Source organism: Sylvia atricapilla, chromosome 6 (genome assembly GCF_009819655.1).
Source record: "Sylvia atricapilla isolate bSylAtr1 chromosome 6, bSylAtr1.pri, whole genome shotgun sequence".
Classification (NCBI taxonomy): Eukaryota; Metazoa; Chordata; class Aves; order Passeriformes; family Sylviidae; genus Sylvia; species Sylvia atricapilla.
Window position 1 is genome coordinate 24,223,164 of NC_089145.1, and position 18,636 is coordinate 24,241,799.

Sequence of the window (18,636 nt, forward strand, 5' to 3'; positions counted from 1 at the left end):
ACTGTGGTGAGGAGCCAGCATAGGAGATGTTGTTTGGGCATTGATCTAAGAACGCTCACCTGCAGGAGGAATGCTGACAATCCAACAGGAATGTCCACAACCAATGTAGCATCCAGTTCCCTCTTGTGTAACACAGTTGGTGTCAGGCCCAAGTTGTAGTACTCCTCCAGCCTTAGCTGCCAGGTTCCTCTCAAGGGAGCCCTGACATTCCTGTTGCAGAGGAACTCCTGGCACAGATTGCTCAGTTGAAAGCATTATGTTTTGCATCTATTCTAGGAAAAATGCTAACTGCGTTTTGAGCAGGCTTTGCTAATCGGGTCAGCCAGACTGACCTAAATGAACATTTTTCCTAATCAAGACAAAGTCACAGTGTAAAGAAGCCAAAAGCAACTTCACTGAGGTAGTCAGGGGTGAGTTTCTTCTGGAACAGCCTGGACAGTGATCGTAATAAATGACCTCACACAAGGCATCACCTTTGAGCTTTAAAGATGGTACTAATTACTCCAGTACTGGTTTAGATTACGTAGTAGTTTCAGGGAGAATAGCCTTGCACAGTGCTGTATGGGGAATTTCTCCAGTCTTAGAAAGTGAGAAGACAAAATAGGACAAGAAAGAAAGGAGTAAACGAGTATATGGATATGTGTGCTTCTAACCTTCATGAGACCTTGCTCTGGCTAATCAGTGTGTCAAGAGAAGTGTCAAGCATCTATCACTTGGACACAGACCAGACCAGAGCAGTGCCAAATGATTTCAAAGGCAGATAGCCATGGACAGGTTTAAGAAAATAGGAGTCAAAGGAGAGATACAAAGAAAGAGAAAAGAAGGTGGATAAAGAAGTCACAGAAAGGGGTGGGTGAGAGGATAAGGCTGGAGTGTTTGGGTTAGTTCAGGAAACTACAGGAAAGGAAAACTTTGAATGATGTAACTATACAGGAAAGCAGAAGTAAAATTTGTTTTCTTGAGCAGCTGGAAATAAGTCAGATAGATGTAAATACTGCATGGCAGACATGGGGAACAACTGGGTTGAAAGACACAGCGTGCCTTTCAGCATGCTACTTGCAGTCCCTTGCCACTCTGGCCTTGGCTCTTCACAACCTTTCAGCTATTCTGCTCTGAGGAACGTTGCAAAACATGCAGACACCAACGCAAGGAAACACCTAGCAACTTACAACACAAGTTGAGCTCCAGACAGGAAAAAGTAAGAGAAGAGTTTCATGCAAGCACCCACTCTGTCTCCTAGTGCCAGGCTGAAAACTGGATCAATGATTTCAGTCAGAGGATACCAAACTACACTAGGTTGCTCACACAGAAGTCACCTGCTGCAGCAGCAGGAAATAGATGGTGCCAGCATGGGGGTCAGCTGAGAAAGATGGCTTCGGTTCCACCTTTATTCTCACTTCCCATCTGCCACGTGGAGACATGAAGTCCCAGCAGTTCAGATGTGTAAATACAGTCCCTGGCAGGAGACTGGGACTGGTAGGATGTGGTAATCCCAGGACTAAGACTGGCTTGGAATTGAGGACCTAACACCCTTGGCTCCTCCAGCAGACAAGTCTCTTGAAGAAGAGCAATGGTGGCCATAAGGTTGCCTGTTAAGCATAGGTGACTGCATTGTACCTTGCCGTACAGATCTGGAATTTTGGTGGGAAATCTCTGTGCCAAATTAGGCCAAGAGACAGGTTTTGGGCATTTCTTAGGAGAGCTATAATTGTTTGCTTCATTGCTGGTGCCCCTCCTGTTTTCCTGTAACTCCGCAACAAGGAGAGTCACCAATTGACTTTTGTGAACCATCCGGTTTCTTACAGTGGACTGTCCACAACAGGACAAGAATGCATAAGCTTTAGTGGGTTGAGTCATCCCTTCCTTGAAATGCACTGGAACAAGTGAGTCTTGAGAATCAAATTGCTGTATCAAGAACAATCCTGCCTGTGGTTATTTGCAGAGGATCTACCATGTAGCCGTCCCAAAGATAACTTGAGAGAGTTAAGCATTTTCATTTGCTTCCTTTAAATAGTAAATAAGTAATTACTAAATGCTAATTAAATACTACCTTAAAACATATGGAAAAATGCTGACGAAAAAAGGGAGCAAGCAGAGGACTAACTTTTCTCAGAGGAAACACAGAAGTAAGTCACAGAGGTGTCAGCCTGGCCATATTTTAAATAGTGCAGCTACAACTGTGGCTATAAAATCCCTAGTTTAACTTCCCCTTTGAAGGGCTGCTTCAGAAAATTCTCTTCTTTCCTAATCCCTGCTCTACCAGAGACATCTCCATTCCAGGCTTCAGCAACAACAGTGCAGCACCAGTCATGGATGAGACCAGAGCAGCACAGGATGGGACTAGTGCAGTACCAGATGAGCTCCTGAGCAGCAGAAGACATTTTGCATGAATGAACACAACATATTCCATTAAATTCAGAAGCCACCATACAGTACAACTTGTCCACTTGTATTGACCGGTACCAAGAGGAGGTGCAGTGGGTCAGTCTTTGAGGTTTTCTACAGTCTGACCTATAAAAATGAGACCTCTGGTTTGTCCCTCTCTCAAAGTGGTGGTGGTGGCATGGAACAGCTGCCTTATGCCATAGGGGATGAGGATCACTTAGCAGACATGGACTGAGCAGTACACAACTCCAGCATCTCCCAGCTGGTGCTGATGACACTGTCCCTCAGTGGGAGTGGAATCTGTGCACAGATGTACTTCCACCTCCTGCCAAGCCCTCCCTTTGTTTACTCTGCAAGCACTTCACCAAAGACCTTCCTGCTTCTCCCCACCAAGATGATGGCTCTGTCTCCACTGTTTAACCCTGTTTTGGACATATGCCCTCCTGCACTCCTGCTCCTAGTTCTGGCCCAAGAGCACAGTTAATGGGTTCTCCCACTTTGGCTGACATGATAATTTAGGACAATGGATTCCCAGCACATGCAGGCAATTGTTCAACAGATGAACGTGTTTATTTAGGAAGAGTATTCCAAATGTTTATCAATTTCCTGGCAGATAAGACACACAAATGATACACAGTCTCTGGACTAAGTATTGACCTAGAGTCTTGCAAATGAAGCTCAAGTCTCTTCCCCTCTTTCTTCACCAATAGGAAAACATTTTTCCTGGTGGTGACTCTACAGCGATGATGCTCAGAGACCCAGACTCAGAAATCCATGGACCCATGTTCAGCTCTGGTTTCATCCTGCTGCTAGCACTTCTGCAAGTCTAAGTCCCACCATGAGATAGTAAGAAGCAGCAGGGCCACGAAGTATAGAAACCATGAGATGGATCCAAAGAGACTAAGGAAATAGAAAGACATGGGAACTATTACCTTTGGATTAATTTCCATCAGGCCAGGTCTGATGGCCCCATCAGGTCTCTGTATCTGTGCTCTAGATCCTAGAGGAATCTGGCTGGCAAGTTCCAAGAAAAATTTAAAGAAAATAGCATTTCCATATCTAGTACTTGGCAGACTAACCATAAATGTGTTACTGACCAAATTTTACCAGGCACAGGAATAGAGAGCCAAAATGCTTGCTGCGTGTGTCCCCACAAGAGATTACCATCAGTCCTGGAGACCCAGCCTCCCGTTACAGCAGAGCTCCCCTGTCTAGCAACTGCAAGGGATACAAGTGGGTGACCAAATCTGCCTGAGCTCTCCATCCCCACTGTGCACTGAGATGGTGAGAGGGAGTTTATAGAGCATGAAACTTGCTCAGAACAAAGGTCAATCCAACACCTAAGCACCACTTAAGTGCTATTTATGTCCTTGTAGTAGGCATAACAGGAGTAAGTGTGGTCCTGTGAGAGTAACAGTCATCCATGGTGAATAGCCTCTCTTCATCTTCAGGGGAAGCTTCCCCTATGAGTTGCACCAGCATCACTCTCAGCCTGCTCACAATATACAGTCCTGGATGCTCCTCCTCTTGCAGGCCAGGACAATATTAAAGAGCACACAGTAAGTCCAACACCTAGTTTGCACTCAAGGAGCAAACCCACTGAGACAGGCAGTTCTTCTCCCATTCTACTGTCCCTTTGTAGGCTCCAGAAAATGCCAGTGGGTCACATTGCCTGGGCATAAAGGATCACACAGTGAAAGAGTGTGTTAGTGTGCATTCCCCAGAGGAGCTAGGTTAGCACTCCTGAGACAGCCTGAACAGCCACTCTGCAGCTTCTAACAGTGGAGACCTTAGTTAGCATGCAGGCTATTTTCTTGCCTTGATGTCTCTTGAAGGAGGTAAAGTATATGCTTTGAATAGCATAGAGGTAAAATAAAGCTATGTTTACATAAATATCCAGAGTCATCTTTGAAGGTGTTTTTTGCACTATAAAACACAGAAACAGAGGGAAGAAACAAACCCACTGGGGTACTGGGTTAAAAAGAAACACATGACTCCTGTTTGGTTGGTTTATTCTGGCTTCCTTCTGACACCAGTGTCACAAACCTAGTGAAGCACAGTGGTGAATCTGACTCAAGAGATAAGTCTTTTGAAAAGTTTCACAGTACTGATAAGAGCTGAATGAGAAAGTAAGTGCTCTCTGAGTGCAGTTGTAATAGACTGTAAGCAAATATATGGTTGCTCACAGAAATGACCATAAATGCTGGACTGGGCAGGACACAAATGGGTGACATTGATAAACAGACACTGCATGAAGGATTAGCTTCATATATGGTAGATCCTTCTGGGAGAAAAAGATGAACAAACTTGCCTAGGTTCAAGAGCAGTATGTGGCCTCTTGAGCAAAACGAGACTGACAGTGCTGTCAGCAGCCACCCTGTGCAAGACTGGCTAGCAGAAGCTAAGTGAAGAAAGGTATTTTGTGTCCTTTGGAGATTTTCCCTCCAGTTAACAAGCAGACACCATTCTCCATAAGATTAAAAAGAAAAAAACCAGAACAAAATCCTCACAGTGATAAATCAGAATCAGTTCCTTAAACCCAATCTAAACCTTCCCCATTCCAATTTATGACTACTCATCCTCCTGCCATGCAATTATGAAAGTGCCTGGCTCCATCTTCTGAGTAACTTCCTCAGCTGTGCAGGTAGGCTTCTGCTAGATCCTCCTGGAGCTGCCTCTTCTCCAGCTGAGGAAGTCCAACTCCCTCAGCTACTCCTCACAGGAGAAATTCTCCACCTCCCAGTTACCTTGGTGACAATCCCCTTGATGCACTCAGATTTATCCCTGTCTTTCTGCTATCAGGCAGCCCAAAACTGGATATTGTATTTGAGACACAGTTTTATGATTCTTAAGAAAAAGAAGATAATCACTTCCCTATGTCTATCTACCGTGTCACTCCTGCTCCTAGCTGCATTTGCTACTGGGGCACACCAGTGCTCTATGACCCCTGGTGGGTCAGTCAGTCTGTCCGTCTGTCCGTCCGTCCATCCATCCATCCATCCATCCATCCATCCATCCATCCATCCATCCCAGAGGCAGAAGCTGGGGTTTCATGAGGTTTCTGTCAACCTATTCCTACAACCTGGGCAGATGTCTCTGAAAGGCAGCCCCCACACATTCAAATTGTTTTTTCTGTTGCAAGCCCACGGACCTTTCTGAAGATGCATCTACAGATGTGCCTTAATTAATCCTTTGTTACAGCTTCAGATGAACAATACAGAGAACCATTTTTTAAAGACCAAGATGACTCATTAGGACTGCCAAGGTTGAGGAAAATTCTTGCAATTCTTGCCCCAAAGGAGCACAGACTCTGCGGTAAGGTTCATCCATCTTTTCTTTCTGCTTCCATTCTGAAAAGAGGAAATCATACTCATGAAATTTCATACTGACATTTTATGGCTGAAATTCCACTAAACAATATCTGGAAAAGTTTGCCCATCTTTGAAGTAAAGGCACTGGCAACTTTGTGAGCTATTGTGCACGGTGATGCTTTGCACAGTTCTGTGTCAAAAGAACTTCTCCACACATTGCAAGATCCCAGGAGATTTACTGGATTTAGTAAGAAAATCCAAATGTATTTCTTCCATCCTCCCCATTGTCATGCAGAGTGAAAACAAAGAGGGTGATGTATTATGTTCTGGCTCTTGTATCACCAACAGATTTGGTAGGAGAGAATTGGCTACAGAATCTCTTATATGTATCATCTGCAGGAAGAGAAGGTTTCAGCTTGACTCTCTCTCCAGCAGAAGTTTGTGGCGCTGGCAGTTGGGAAAAAATACAAATGAAAAAAAAAAAACCCCTTTTAAAAAGCACTTTTCTGCTGTCAGCTGAGCACAACGATACCTGAATCACTGCAACAGAGTTAAATGAAAAGACAAGTGCCAGTTGCTTCCAGAAGCAGCTCTCCAAGCAGAAAACCCATTTAAATGAGGCAGGACAGAGCTAGCCTGCCCACAGCAACCACACACTTTAAACACACTGTCCTGGCAGGTGGCACCAGATGGCACTCTTACACAAAACCTTCTTTTTCACAGGGTCTGCTTGCAGGCAGAAGTTGTATTTAATTATAAAAAGGTATCACCTATATTATATAGGTTAGGGGTTCCCTGAATTCTGACCACAGCTCATGTTGCACTTAGTAAAAGGGCTGGTGCCAATACATACTATTTTCATTTTGGTGAAGGAATAAATGGTCTTGGCATAAAGCACTTCCTATCAGCATAGCTTTATCCAGCCTCTATGTGTACAGAATTAGGGAAAGCATAAAACTCCTAGCAACAGGTCTCTCAGATATGAGCAGGCAAGGCAAGTGCTCAGTCTTCGGGTGATGTGCCATTGGAAGGTCTGCCTGAACACTGGGGACTACGTTGCCTCTGGTAGAGCCCAGTGGAATCAGTCCTTGAGGCACAGTGCTATCTCAGAAATTAGGAGCTGGCAAGGTCTCTGACGGATGGGGCTGCCTCCATAATCTCTTTCCCAGACCCTGTGTGCCTCTGCTTGGTGCCGTGCATTTAATATTTATGTAAATTCTGCATCTCTACCGTCTTCCTCACAAAGGAGGCAACATAAAAGGCTTTAGATATCTTTTGTGTAGCAAAGCAGAAGTGAGTTCATCAGCGGATTCACCCTCTCCTTGTTCCCTGCTTCCACTGCAAGGGTAGTCCTCCAGGGCACTCACAGTGCTACGCCGGGAATACGGGAGGTGCCAGTACTGCGGAAGGGGGAGTAACAAGCTATTGCTCCGATCTCTGTCGGGGGCAGGCACACTGTCCCACGGCTGCAGCCGCTCAGAGCCTCGCTCCAAACCACCTCTGGGGTGGGGCCCTTTCTACTTCTGCCTCAGGGTTGGATCCTGCTGGCAGAGGGGGCTGCAGGATCCCATGGAAAGCTGTGCGTGTTCTCAGGGAGAGCTGCTGGACTGAGAACTCGCCTGACTCCTAGGAGAGGCCGGGCAGTTTCCCTAGAGGTGAACAATGCCCCTTTGGTTCCCTGAGACTGGCAACACATTTTCCTCCCAAGTCACTCTTCCCCTTCACTCTTCTCTCCAAAGTAAATCAGCCCAGCCAAAGCGCCAAGTGATAGATGCTTCATCTCCCAAATGCCACTCTGAGGAAGTTACAGGCAAAAAAGAGAGGAGGCTCTGAGCCCAAAGCTCTCCCGACGGCAACCGGCCGTGCCTCCGGTACTGCCCGAGCTCACACGCGGCAGGTCGTACAGTCCCCGCCTGGCACCACACACTTCTCCCCAGCCATCAGGCTCATAAAACCATAGCGTAGAACAGCCCTGAGATTCCTCTGCAGGGTCTCCTCGGGCTAACAGCGGCCGGGACAGTCCAGTGGGAAGCTGGCCGTGTGCGACGGCGGGCACCTGGCTACCTGCATCTCCGGGGCACCCCGGAGCAGGCGGGGCAGGGCGGGGACCGAGCCCGCCGCCGTGTCCCGTCTCGGCTGCCGGGCCGGCCCGCCGAAGCGGGGGTGCTGCCGGCGGTCCCTTACCACATTGCTGAGGAAGTCCGCTTCGCTGAAGTCGCCGAAGTCGAGGAAGCCGGTGCCGGCGGCGGGGAAGAGCCGCTCGGCGGGGAAGGGCTCCAGGATACTGTCCATGGTGCCCGCGGCACCGGGGCTCGGCCGCCCCCCGCGCTCGGCCGGCCGGGCTCACTGCGGCCGCACGCTCCCGCCCGCCCCCCGGCGGCGGCCCATGGACGGCGGGGCGGCAGCGACCGCCGGGCGGGCACGGGAGCGGAGCGGAGCGCCGGTGCCGCTCAGCGCGGCTGTCAGTGCCCCGCTGCCGAGGGGCCGGCGGGCGGCCCCGGCACGCCCCCGCCGCTCTCCCGGAGCCGCCGGGGCGGGACTTCCCGCGCAGACACCCCCTCGAGGCAGCGCCCCCGCCTCCCGGGCAGCCCCCGCACCGCCAGGCGGGGCGAGGCCGGGGGCTGGCCGGCGCTCCCGTGCTCTTCCCGGCGCTGCGCAGGGACCTGAGGGCGCTGCTGGTCCCCGGCGGAGCCGCGTCACTTTGACGAACTGAACAAACCCTCCTTTCAGCAGCGGCCGGCCGGCCGGCTTTGGTGGCTCCTCTGCATCCTTCGGGGAGCAGCGCCGGGATAGATGGGCACTCCGCGGGGTAGGAGCCTGAAGGGCAGCCGGCAGGGAGGTCTCCTTGTCCCCGCTCCCCGCAGCGGACTTGCAGGTCGGCCTAGCTGCAGCGGCACATGTGGCTGCTCTGTAATTAAAGAGCTGGGCACTATTAAAGAGCTTCAGGAAGATTATATGGTTTCAGATAAATAGGATTATGGATCCCTGTCCTTCTGATCATTACCAACACTTAAGAAAACCACTTATAATAATCCCGTTGAAGAAGCCCTGATGTTTTATTAATCTATCCCTGTTTTCATGGCTCCACAGAGAACAGACTGGAGTCCCAGCTCCAAGGAGGGTCTTTCTTGGTCACAGGCATCTGGAGAAAAAACCCCAAAGGCAGCAGTGCATCTCTCCTGGTGGAAACCTGGCCAGACGTTACCAGTGGTGAGGGTCCTGGCAAAGAAATGCTGATTTGAAGCTGGCTGGAGCCTGTGCTTTAACTGGTGTTTACATCCATCCAGGCTCTTGCTCCACATTCTCCATGGCTGTCAGAACTAAAAGCACAACCCAAGGTGCTCCTTGGCTACTGGTTGCACAAGCAGCCACATCCTGCACACAAAAGCCTTTATACTTACACACACAATGAGCTCTTTCAGTTACATTTACTTTTACCTTATGTTTCAGTCAAGTGTAAAGAGCCTTTGGGTAAAAGGTCAGAGACATAAATTCAGCCAGGATGGAGTTGTGCGAGAAAATAATGCTGTTCCTACTTCCTGAATGGTAAAGAAACTTCTTTGTTAACGTGGATGCCAGTGGGTTTAAAGGGGGAAACACAAAAACCTTTGCCACTGTAAGATGGGAAGAAGAAATATGTCCAGATCTTCAGCAGGAAGTAAACCTGTCTCCAAGGGGGAAGACGCCTTTAACATCCCAGTCAGCAGGGTTCTCAGCTGCAAGGAGTAGACAGACCGAATCCTGCCATGGCAATGGAGTGACAGCCAGGGTCACAGAGCACGGACAGAGCCACAGCAGGGGCAGCTTCCCCTCCTGCCACTAACCAAACAACAGATATCGCTTCCCTAGCTATGAAGACTCACTGGTGAAACCAAGAGTTTCTGGTTCAGTGCCTTGCCCAAGCTAACACAAGGAAGTCTCTTCTCAGGACACACACTGTATTTATCTTCAGGCTGAGGAAGCTCAGATGGTGTCAGCTACGGTTTGCACAGCATGGGTGGCAGTGTCATCAGAAAAGGTCAAGCAAAGTAAACCTCACTTGTTTGTCTGTGCTCTGAAGGGAAAATGCTTTGGCACAGTCAGATAGGAGCTGTGAAATCCATTCTGGAGATTAAAATATCTCAGAAAAAAAAATGGAATTGCCTGCTCTGAAACCCTGCTTCTATACTGAGTGCTTTTAGTACTGAGTAGCTGCCCAGATGCAGCTTCTCTGCCTATCACTGCTGCACCTTTGCAGGCAAGGAAGAATCATAACAAATATCCCGTTTTGGTGTTGAACAGGAAAGCTGTTCTGTCCCATGTTGGAGAGCTCTGATGGGAACTCCCATCCCTAGCATTTGCATAGAGCTTTGAGATGGACGCTTTGCTTATGTCAGACATGAGTGCAGTTCACTAAAGGCAATGGAAATATTATCTAAGTGATCAGAGAGTGTTGCTGCTGACCCTCTGGAGCTAAAAAGGAGAGTTATTTCTGCAGGCAAGCAGTTTTGTGCTCCACAAGAGACCTGGCGACAGGTAAATTGTTGATGGGTGAAGGGAGGTGATTGCAGAAAAATTTAGATGTGCTGCTGTAGCTGGCTATAGGTGCCTGCAGCAAAGGGGAAAGGGACAGGCTGAGGGGCACTGCTGAAGCAGAGGCGTGGCAACTGCAGTGCTTGCAACACTTGAATGGTGTGTCACCCTTACTAGAGCATCTTTAAAATCAAGTTCTGCAGCCATCTCTAGGGACATAGATACAGCAGAGGAGGAAGCAACCCTGGGGCAGGGGCTGAATTACACGATCATTCAAATGCCTTCTCAGCCCATTTTTTTCTAATTTTATACTTAAATTTATTTGCAATCTGACTACAGCAGGAGATTGAAATAGCTATCAAGTATGTTCAGGCTGAACAAGTCAAACTGACAACAGGTAAGTCTTCCTGGCCTCACAATATTTTGTACTGCAAATACATGTGTGACCAACCAAGCTAATTTTATCACTGCTGAGAAGTGAATCATCAGTCCATTTCTCATAAGAAAGGGATCCTGCTCTCCTGTGCTCCATCCTGCCTGGTCCTGCTCCCACTGCTTGCCTTTATGTCCATGGAGTGAGAACTGCAAGTCTCTCGTCATACCATTTTACATTTGCTTTGCCTTCACCCTGCATTGTTGTGAGCAAGACACACAAGGTAAGCAGGCCCTGGGCTTGAACATGTGGGCAGCAATCCAGGCCATTCTGCTACAAGCCAAGCCAAAGCTTTTGGTTCTCCCACCCAGGACTGTGCCAGGAGGTTTCACAGACTCTTCGAGGATGAGTGTTTCTTGAGGAATGCAGGGTGAAAAGTTGGTGATTTTTGGTCTGCTGCATGCAGGCTCTGTTGTTACAGGAGGGGTCATCTGTGTAATGTTTGCAGCCTGGACAGCTGGTATGGGAATGATTCATGCTGTTAGAACTGCTTTGCTTTGGGGGTCAGGCTGGCTCTTTAGGACTGCCACTAAAGACAAGCTTTTACTTCAAGTCTGTGCAAGATACCATTTGTCCTGTTTATTTTTCCAGCGTTGGTGTTCATATGGATGGAATAGACAGTTTCTGCCACAAGCTGTCTTCCTAGACATAAAGGTTTTCTGGAGTCATGCAGGCTCCATATTTTGGCCCTTCAGTAGCTTTTTTCCAACAGTCTAGCCTTCATTTTGCTTTGTCTTTTCTCTGGATTGATTACTTCTCCATATATTGCTTTAGTGCAGTTTTGCTCACTGTTTTGTGCAGCATGGACAGAGGGAGCAACTGCTGCATTGTAGGTCCCTTCTGCTCCTGAAGGCCCACTTGAGAACAAGGTGAGGATGGAAAAAGGACTTTCAGCTCAAAGAAGAGGTACTACAGTCTCCAGTCAGGCTCTTAGGAGTCAGGTCATGTGTGATGGCACAAGTAGTTACATATCCAACCCTTTGGCTGTGATTTCTTCATTTAGGTTTTTATGGGACAATTAAAAACCCAGGAAAAAAATCAAGATAGTGATACAGCAAAACATTCTCTAGAAAAAGGTAACTTTCGAGGAAGGACTTGCAATCACTTAAGTCTTTCTTTGCCCTCTGATCCACAGCCCTGCCTCATCCAGGAAATCTCTCTCCCTTTCAATTTCTTTCCAGCAGCTGGTTTAAACTCTCTCTCTTGCCCACACACTTCTCTCTCCAGTCAGCTTCAGCTGCTTTTCATTTCCTTCCTCCTGCTGTGACCACTCCCAGCCAGGTACCCAGCACACCTGTTCCCACCACTAGCAAGCAGCAGTGGGACAGGGAGGGAGCCGGCACAGAGATCACACCCATTGCAGCTCCCTGCTAAAAACAGAGAAGGGGTAACACCTGTGAAACCAGTGTTTCATACATCTGCTGCCACAACTGAAAGAGAGAATGAATTGTGTTCTGCATGTTGCTTTGTGTGCAGCTACACAGAACATCAAATTAAATGTCTGCATGTGAGCAGATGCACTTCACCAATGACCACCAAATTCAGGTAGGTGTGAGCCATGCTGGGGCACTGCAGAGAAGTGCAGACACACGTGTGTGTGTCATAAGGAAATGTGCACCCCAACTTGTGCTTTTTTTACCCCCATCTTGTCTTAGGAAGTAGAGGGGAAAGTGAAGAGCATATTAATTGCACGTTTGCATATGGCAAGGATCCATGAATGCTGTGGTTTCAGTGAGCACCCTAATGCTATGTGGGGAATGAAAGGGAAGCCACAGAGCTCAGCACTGCAATTATTATTCTTTCTGGGGTAAACTTGGGGCCTTTGGATAGATTTAAATCAGCCTTGCAAACAAAGAGCGAGTGACGGACAAGGAAAGACCTAGGAAAAGGAAAGCCTTGAATACAAGACACCAGACCCTAGGAACATCCCCTCACAGAACCCCTTTAACCTCCTGAAAATGTGGCTGAGCTGCCTGTGGCTGTATGTCTTTCTGCCAGTATGTTAGAAAGCAAAGCCCCCAAATAGTAAATGGGTATTGTAACAAAATACGAGAACTGAAAACTCACCACTTTGGAAGTAACTGATACAGGAGGAAAAATATCTTTGTAATTCCTTAATTTCTTCGTGGCAAGCTAATATTGTTCCTTTGCATTGTCACACACAGTCTCCCTGCTCTATACCTCAGAAAGAGCATAGGCTGGCAGTCTCCCTGGGGAATCAGACAACTTTTACACTGACTGGGTGCAAAGTAACTCAGTATGAGGGCATCTCCTTCCAGCAGTTTGTTAGCATTTGAAGACACTATGTGAATGGAAAGCTGCAGGACAGCAGAAGAGAGTAGCCACCTCTGCTTCCTATGCACCACTTTTTGTTTACTAGGATTTAGCCTTCATGGTTGCAAGACCTGTTTGCAAAAGGGACCCAGGCAGACTTCACAGGGCTAGAGACAACCTGAAGAGTGATTCTTAGGCAGATGTATCCCCTCATTTCTCATAACCATCTCCTACAACTCAAACCTTTCCCTAGGAAGGATGAAGAGCTGCATGCTCTGACTGAATTTTACCACAAGATACCTTGAATCAATGAGTGGGAAGCAAATGGCTTTGGTACAGGAGGCGGCTGAAGAGCTGCTGGAACAGGACTGAATGAGTCAGGGCAAGGGATGGCAACAACTCTGCTTTGACACACTGTATGTGCCATATAGAGCCAACTCCAAACTCTCAGTTATTCCCAAGAATGACTAGAGGGCAATCCGTGCAGATTTATGCCACTTGACCCCTCAAGCATGGTGGAGAATTTGGACACTTGCATCTTGGCTACATCCAACAGAATCTGTCCTGGTCAGAACCAAGCAGATACAGCACACACAGGCTGGTCAGGGGAGTGGGAGGACGATATTCCCTGCACTGCCAAGGGTTAAAAGCAAGATCCAGATCCACAAGAAATCCTGTGAGGAGAAAAGCACAACCCAGCAATTCAGGCATGTCTCACCCCCGTTCAAATGACATTGTTTCAGTGCTGTCTGCCTCACCCCTCAGTGGTAATTACAGACTTTCACTACAGGGGGAAGAGAACACGGTGGAAGAAACCTTCATTACAGACATCTAGAGAAAAGCAACCCCAGTGTAATGTCTCAGGCACATAGCCAGGATCAGCCGCCAAAGCAAAACACATTTAGGACAAAAATAAAAAGGGGAGAAGTGTTAAGTGATTTGGGAAGATCAGAAGCCCACCAGGTTGGCTGCTGTACAGTGCTGGGTGTGGGGAGCACTTTGGAGGAACTGGAATGCTGCCCTGCTTTTAAGTGGTGTGGTTTGCATTTACATTCTTCCTTCCTTCCTCCTCTGGGTGCTTGTTATCCCCGATGTCTGTATGTGTCCCTTTGTCACCCCTGGCAAACACCAGTGGGCTGGGAATGGATGGTTTTCCTAGGCTTCCTAGCTTGATGTTTGTCAAAGGGGCACATAGAGCTGTAGGTGTCCTTGGCTGACCCCTCCCTTTCGTACACCTAGCTTAAGATACACACTCAAGAACAGGCTTCTTGTATTCAAAGCTGGGGACTCCTTCTCACCTTGTATGTATTACAGGGGCCCAAAGTTTGAGTTTTTTACAAAGGATGCAAGAGGGTTTCTCTTCCCAGCAGGTCATGCATCTGCCCATGGCCATTTCCTATTGCTGTGGTGCATCTGTCAAGGTTGGTGTTGACCAACATTCAGGTGGCTGGCACCTCTGGCAAAAAAATGGTCGTATTCCTGCAGCTTTTTTTCTCTCATTCCAACTTTGTATTGACAAGTGGCATAGGTCCAGGCTAAGTTGCTCTTTTTACCCCTGGGCATTCACATGTGTGAAACTGAGAACCACTATCATGGCATGGTAAACTCAGTGTTTGTGGGAGAGGTCACTTCAGTGACAAAATTTTCCTACAGAGCCCTTTTCTGTTGCTGGTGGTAACACCTTGTTCTTGCAGGATCTGGGGTTTGATGCTACGTTAGAAAGATACTTCAAAACAATAGGCCTTGTCCCCAGGCAGCAAACAGCAGGGATGGGAGAGGACCGGGAGGACAAAAACGTTCAATCAGAGTGCTATTAAGATGTGCCTAGGGAACTGGCTGAATTTTAATTGTTCTTTCCTACTCAGTGAGTGAGCACAGGAAAAGATTTACCTTCTGGCCTTTCCATTTGGGCATGTTGACATTTCCAGGCGGCACTTTCCTCTGATGGAGAGGTTTGACGTCAGGTGGGCTGATTAAAGCCTGCAGTGCCTCTGACTCATTTGGCTACGTCCTGTGCAAGGGGATTTGTAATGTGTCTCTTGTTTTTCTTTCACTTGTTACGGTTAGTTTTAAATAAATAAAGCTAAGCTCAATTCACAACTTCAGGGAAGATGCAACTCGGCTCAGGCTCAAATACGCATTACCATGGCAACAGATGCTGTCAGGCACACACAGACCTGTCACTCTCACCAGCGAACTCCCCTGCCCTCCTCTCCCTGCCCAAGTAATGCGTGGGGCTGAGGTTGGATGCAGGAAAGCTGGGTGAGGCTGGCACTGCCCACACCACTTGGGCATATAGTTGTTCTTGGGAGCTGGTCTTGCTGCTCCCCCAGGCTCAGGAGAGCTCACCTGGGCCAGCCAACTACCCTTATGCTGAGCAAAAACTTCTTTGGGGGAAGCCCTGGTAAAAGAAAAAGAAGTTGCCTCTAGTGTGACTTCCTCAACTTGCAGAAAGGAGGGGAGGAACTACCTGGATCAATAAGTCTCATACAGCTGCTGCCAAGTGTGGCATGCTCTTCATGGATTGAGATCTGAGATAAAGAAATAAAAATTATCAGCTGCCTTCCATAAGCCCCATTCAGTGAATCCCTCATGACTGTTAGAGAGATGTGCAGCAAGGAAACAGAAATGGGGAGAGATGTAGTTTCTGCAGCTGACTGTGGGGTAGATAGGTTAGCCAAGGCAAGACAAGGCCAGGCAGTAGAGCCCCTGGGTACTCTGTCCCAGAGTACCTGTGTCTCCGTGGCATACTGAGCAGGTCCCTTTGGTGCTGCCATTTCCTGTACAGCTTTTGATTCATCAAGAACTTGAGTATAGCAGCAGCCTAAAACATGAAGCATGAAACATGGTCAAAGGCAGCATCACTAAGAAAGAGGCTCTTTGAAGCGCTCAAGAACTCCCTGCCTGTGGTTCTGCACCTGTGCATCTCTAATATCCACTGATACAATCATCAAAGTTGGAAGAGACCTTTAAGATCACCAAGTCCTAACATCCACCCAGCAGTACCACAGTAACCCTTAAACCACTAAACTATAGCACAGATCCAGATGCCTCTTAAACACCTTCAGGGATGGTAATTTCACCACCTCCCTGGACAAACTATTCCAATGTCTGACCACTCTAACAATAAAAGTTTTTTTTTCTAATACTTAATCTGAATTTCCATTGTCTCAACTTAAGGCCATTTCCTCTGGTTCTTTCACTGCAGGCATGGTAGAAGAGATCAGTCCGTCCACCTGGACACACCTCAATGTCCTTTTTTAAGTGAAGGGCCCAAAACTGGATGCAGCACTTGAGGTGTGGCCTCACCAGCACTGAGTACAGAGGGGAGATCATTGCCCTGGTCCTGCTGGCTACACTATTGCTGATACAGGCCAGGATGCCATTGGCCTTCTTGGCCACCTGGACACACACTGGATCGTGTGTGCTGATCCACACTCCTAGGTCCTTTTCTGCTGGGCAGCTTTCCAGCCACTCTTCTCCAAGCCTGTAGTACTGCTTGGGGTTGTTGTGACCCCGGGACAGGACTCAGCACTCTGCCTCATTGAACCTCCTGCAGCTGTCCTCAGTCCATTGACTGAGCCTGTCCAGATCCCTATGCAGAGCCTTACTACCCTCAAGCAGATCAACACTCCCACACAGCTTAGTGTCATTGGCAAATTTACTGAGGGTGCCATCAATGCCAAAGTCCAAGTCATCAATAAAGGTGTGAAACAGGACCAGCCCCAAGACTGAGCCCTGGGAAGCACCGCTAGCAACCAGCTGCCAAATGGATTTAGCTGCATTCACCACAACTCTCTGGGCCTGGCTATGCAGCCAGTTTTTTACCCATTGAAGAGACCACCCATCCAAACCGCGAGCAGCTAGTTTTTCTAGGAAAAGATGTACTAGAGAAATGAGACATTCTGGTTTGTGTGGCAAACAGGGCTAACAGTGTTGCCAGATCTTCCTCCAAGTATCTCAGAACATTTAGCAGTTTTCTCAAAGCCTCAGCACCTGAAGTCCTGGAAACATGGAAACTTCTTGCCTTCCTTGCTTTTAGGTGACTTCTGACAGTTCCAGGGATCTGGCTGAAAATGCACCCCACTGGCTCTGACATAGGCAGGCAAACCTAGGAAACCATCATTTACTGGTTTTAATCCTATTATATTTAGATCACCCCCATTGAGTGAGTTCTGAATTACAGTTTTTGGTTTGGCTTGTGGGCAAGCACAGTGCACACGGCAAAGTGTTTGAGTGCTGTCCCACTGACCTGAGCTGCACCAAGACGCAGCATATATCCCGTTGGACTTGTACAGGGGCACAAAACAATTGAGCCAAGAATCCAGTCTTCCCAAATAGATCTCTAGGGCTGAGGAATGCTTTCTAGCTTAATCCTCATTTTGTAGGTTTAATGTTACTCCATGTGGGGTGCCATGTCTTTTTTCTACTACAGATGATTTGAAATTAACCTTACCTCCTACAGTCACTACACCCTGCCACACTGGGGAAGTTAATAGCATCAGAAGAATTTGAACTTGTGAAATGTTTCTATGACTGCATAGATTGAGCCACATTACCATGACAAATCACTGAAATCTGAGAAATCTAATTTACAACACACATTTCTTTTTTGTGTGTGTCTTTCCCAACTCCAATTCAAGTCAGAGAGGTCTGGATTGTGCAGTAACTCTAATCTAGGAGAACTGTGGGTGTAAGTAGGATGAAAAAGAATTGCATGAGGTCTCCAGGCCTGGTCTACAGTGACTCCAAACCCTAAACTGCTTATCCCTTGAACGTGGTTTACAACGGCAATGGATCCTGGTGGAGCTGTGTAACCAGCACTTAAAGGGGAGGCAGCAAGACCTCCTGAATCAGTGGCATCTGTTCTGGGAAGGGCTGGCCCAGAGGAAGCCACAGCAAGAAGGTACTGAAACCCACTGTCTCCTCCTAGAAACAGAATTGAAGGTCACAAAGTAAAGACCCCTGCAACCAGCACTTGCCTCCGATTAAAAATAAATCCTCTCATGCACAGACAGTGGTTTGAGGAAGGAAAACACTGAATTGCAGTGAAATCTTGGGCTGGACACCTTGGAATGGAAATACAAGTGGCATCAATTCAGGTAAAGCTCTATATTCCCAGCTTGGCATCAAAGCACAAAAGTACTCCGTTCTCTCAAATTTAACTTCACAATAAAACTGATTTTTATGGCACTTTTATCTGGGATAGTATGAAAGTAACTCAGTCTTAGGAACTACAGAGATCTGCTGTCAAGTCTGCTTGGCGTCACCAAGCCACCTCTGAAGCCAGGAAAATCATGATTCTCTGTAAGCAGTTGGTGTTTTGCCCCAGCATGGGAATTAGGATCATTATTTCCAAGTGATGGGGGCTGCCACTGTCTCTGCCAGAATGATAAACAAAACAAAGCACTGTGGTGTGGTCCTCCTACCCCCTGTATTGTACTCTCAGGGCTAGCAGACAGCAGATATATTTGGGACACTTAGCAGGCTCACTTCTTCCTTTAAAACACACTAAAGGAAATACTGGTAAAATACATTATATGAATGGCCCACATAACTTACTGCTGTCACCTATAACTGAGAAGGAATTGCTAAGAAAGTAACTGATATTTATAGGGATGAAAACATCCTTCTTTATTCCAAGGGCATGGCTTACAGTCCTATGAATGCTTTGCAGAATTCAGGTTTTCATAAAGTACCTGAAACAGGGGTTTGAAAATG

General features: G+C 47.5%; 2 protein-coding genes across 3 annotated transcripts in view; one reads left to right on the forward strand and one right to left on the reverse strand.

Moving 5' to 3' along the window:
* Positions 1 to 8,150, reverse strand: part of CREB3L1 (cAMP responsive element binding protein 3 like 1) — a 45,464-nt gene extending 37,314 nt beyond the window's left edge. For both annotated transcript variants that reach the window (XM_066321178.1, XM_066321177.1), the window contains exon 1: positions 7,881 to 8,150. In XM_066321178.1, coding sequence (XP_066177275.1) covers positions 7,881 to 7,988 — 108 coding nt within the window. In that variant the 5' untranslated portion in view covers positions 7,989 to 8,150. The remainder of the gene's footprint in view (positions 1 to 7,880) is intronic.
* Positions 1 to 18,636, forward strand: part of PHF21A (PHD finger protein 21A) — a 508,751-nt gene that overhangs the window by 323,180 nt on the left and 166,935 nt on the right. The gene's annotated exons all lie outside the window — the stretch shown is intronic.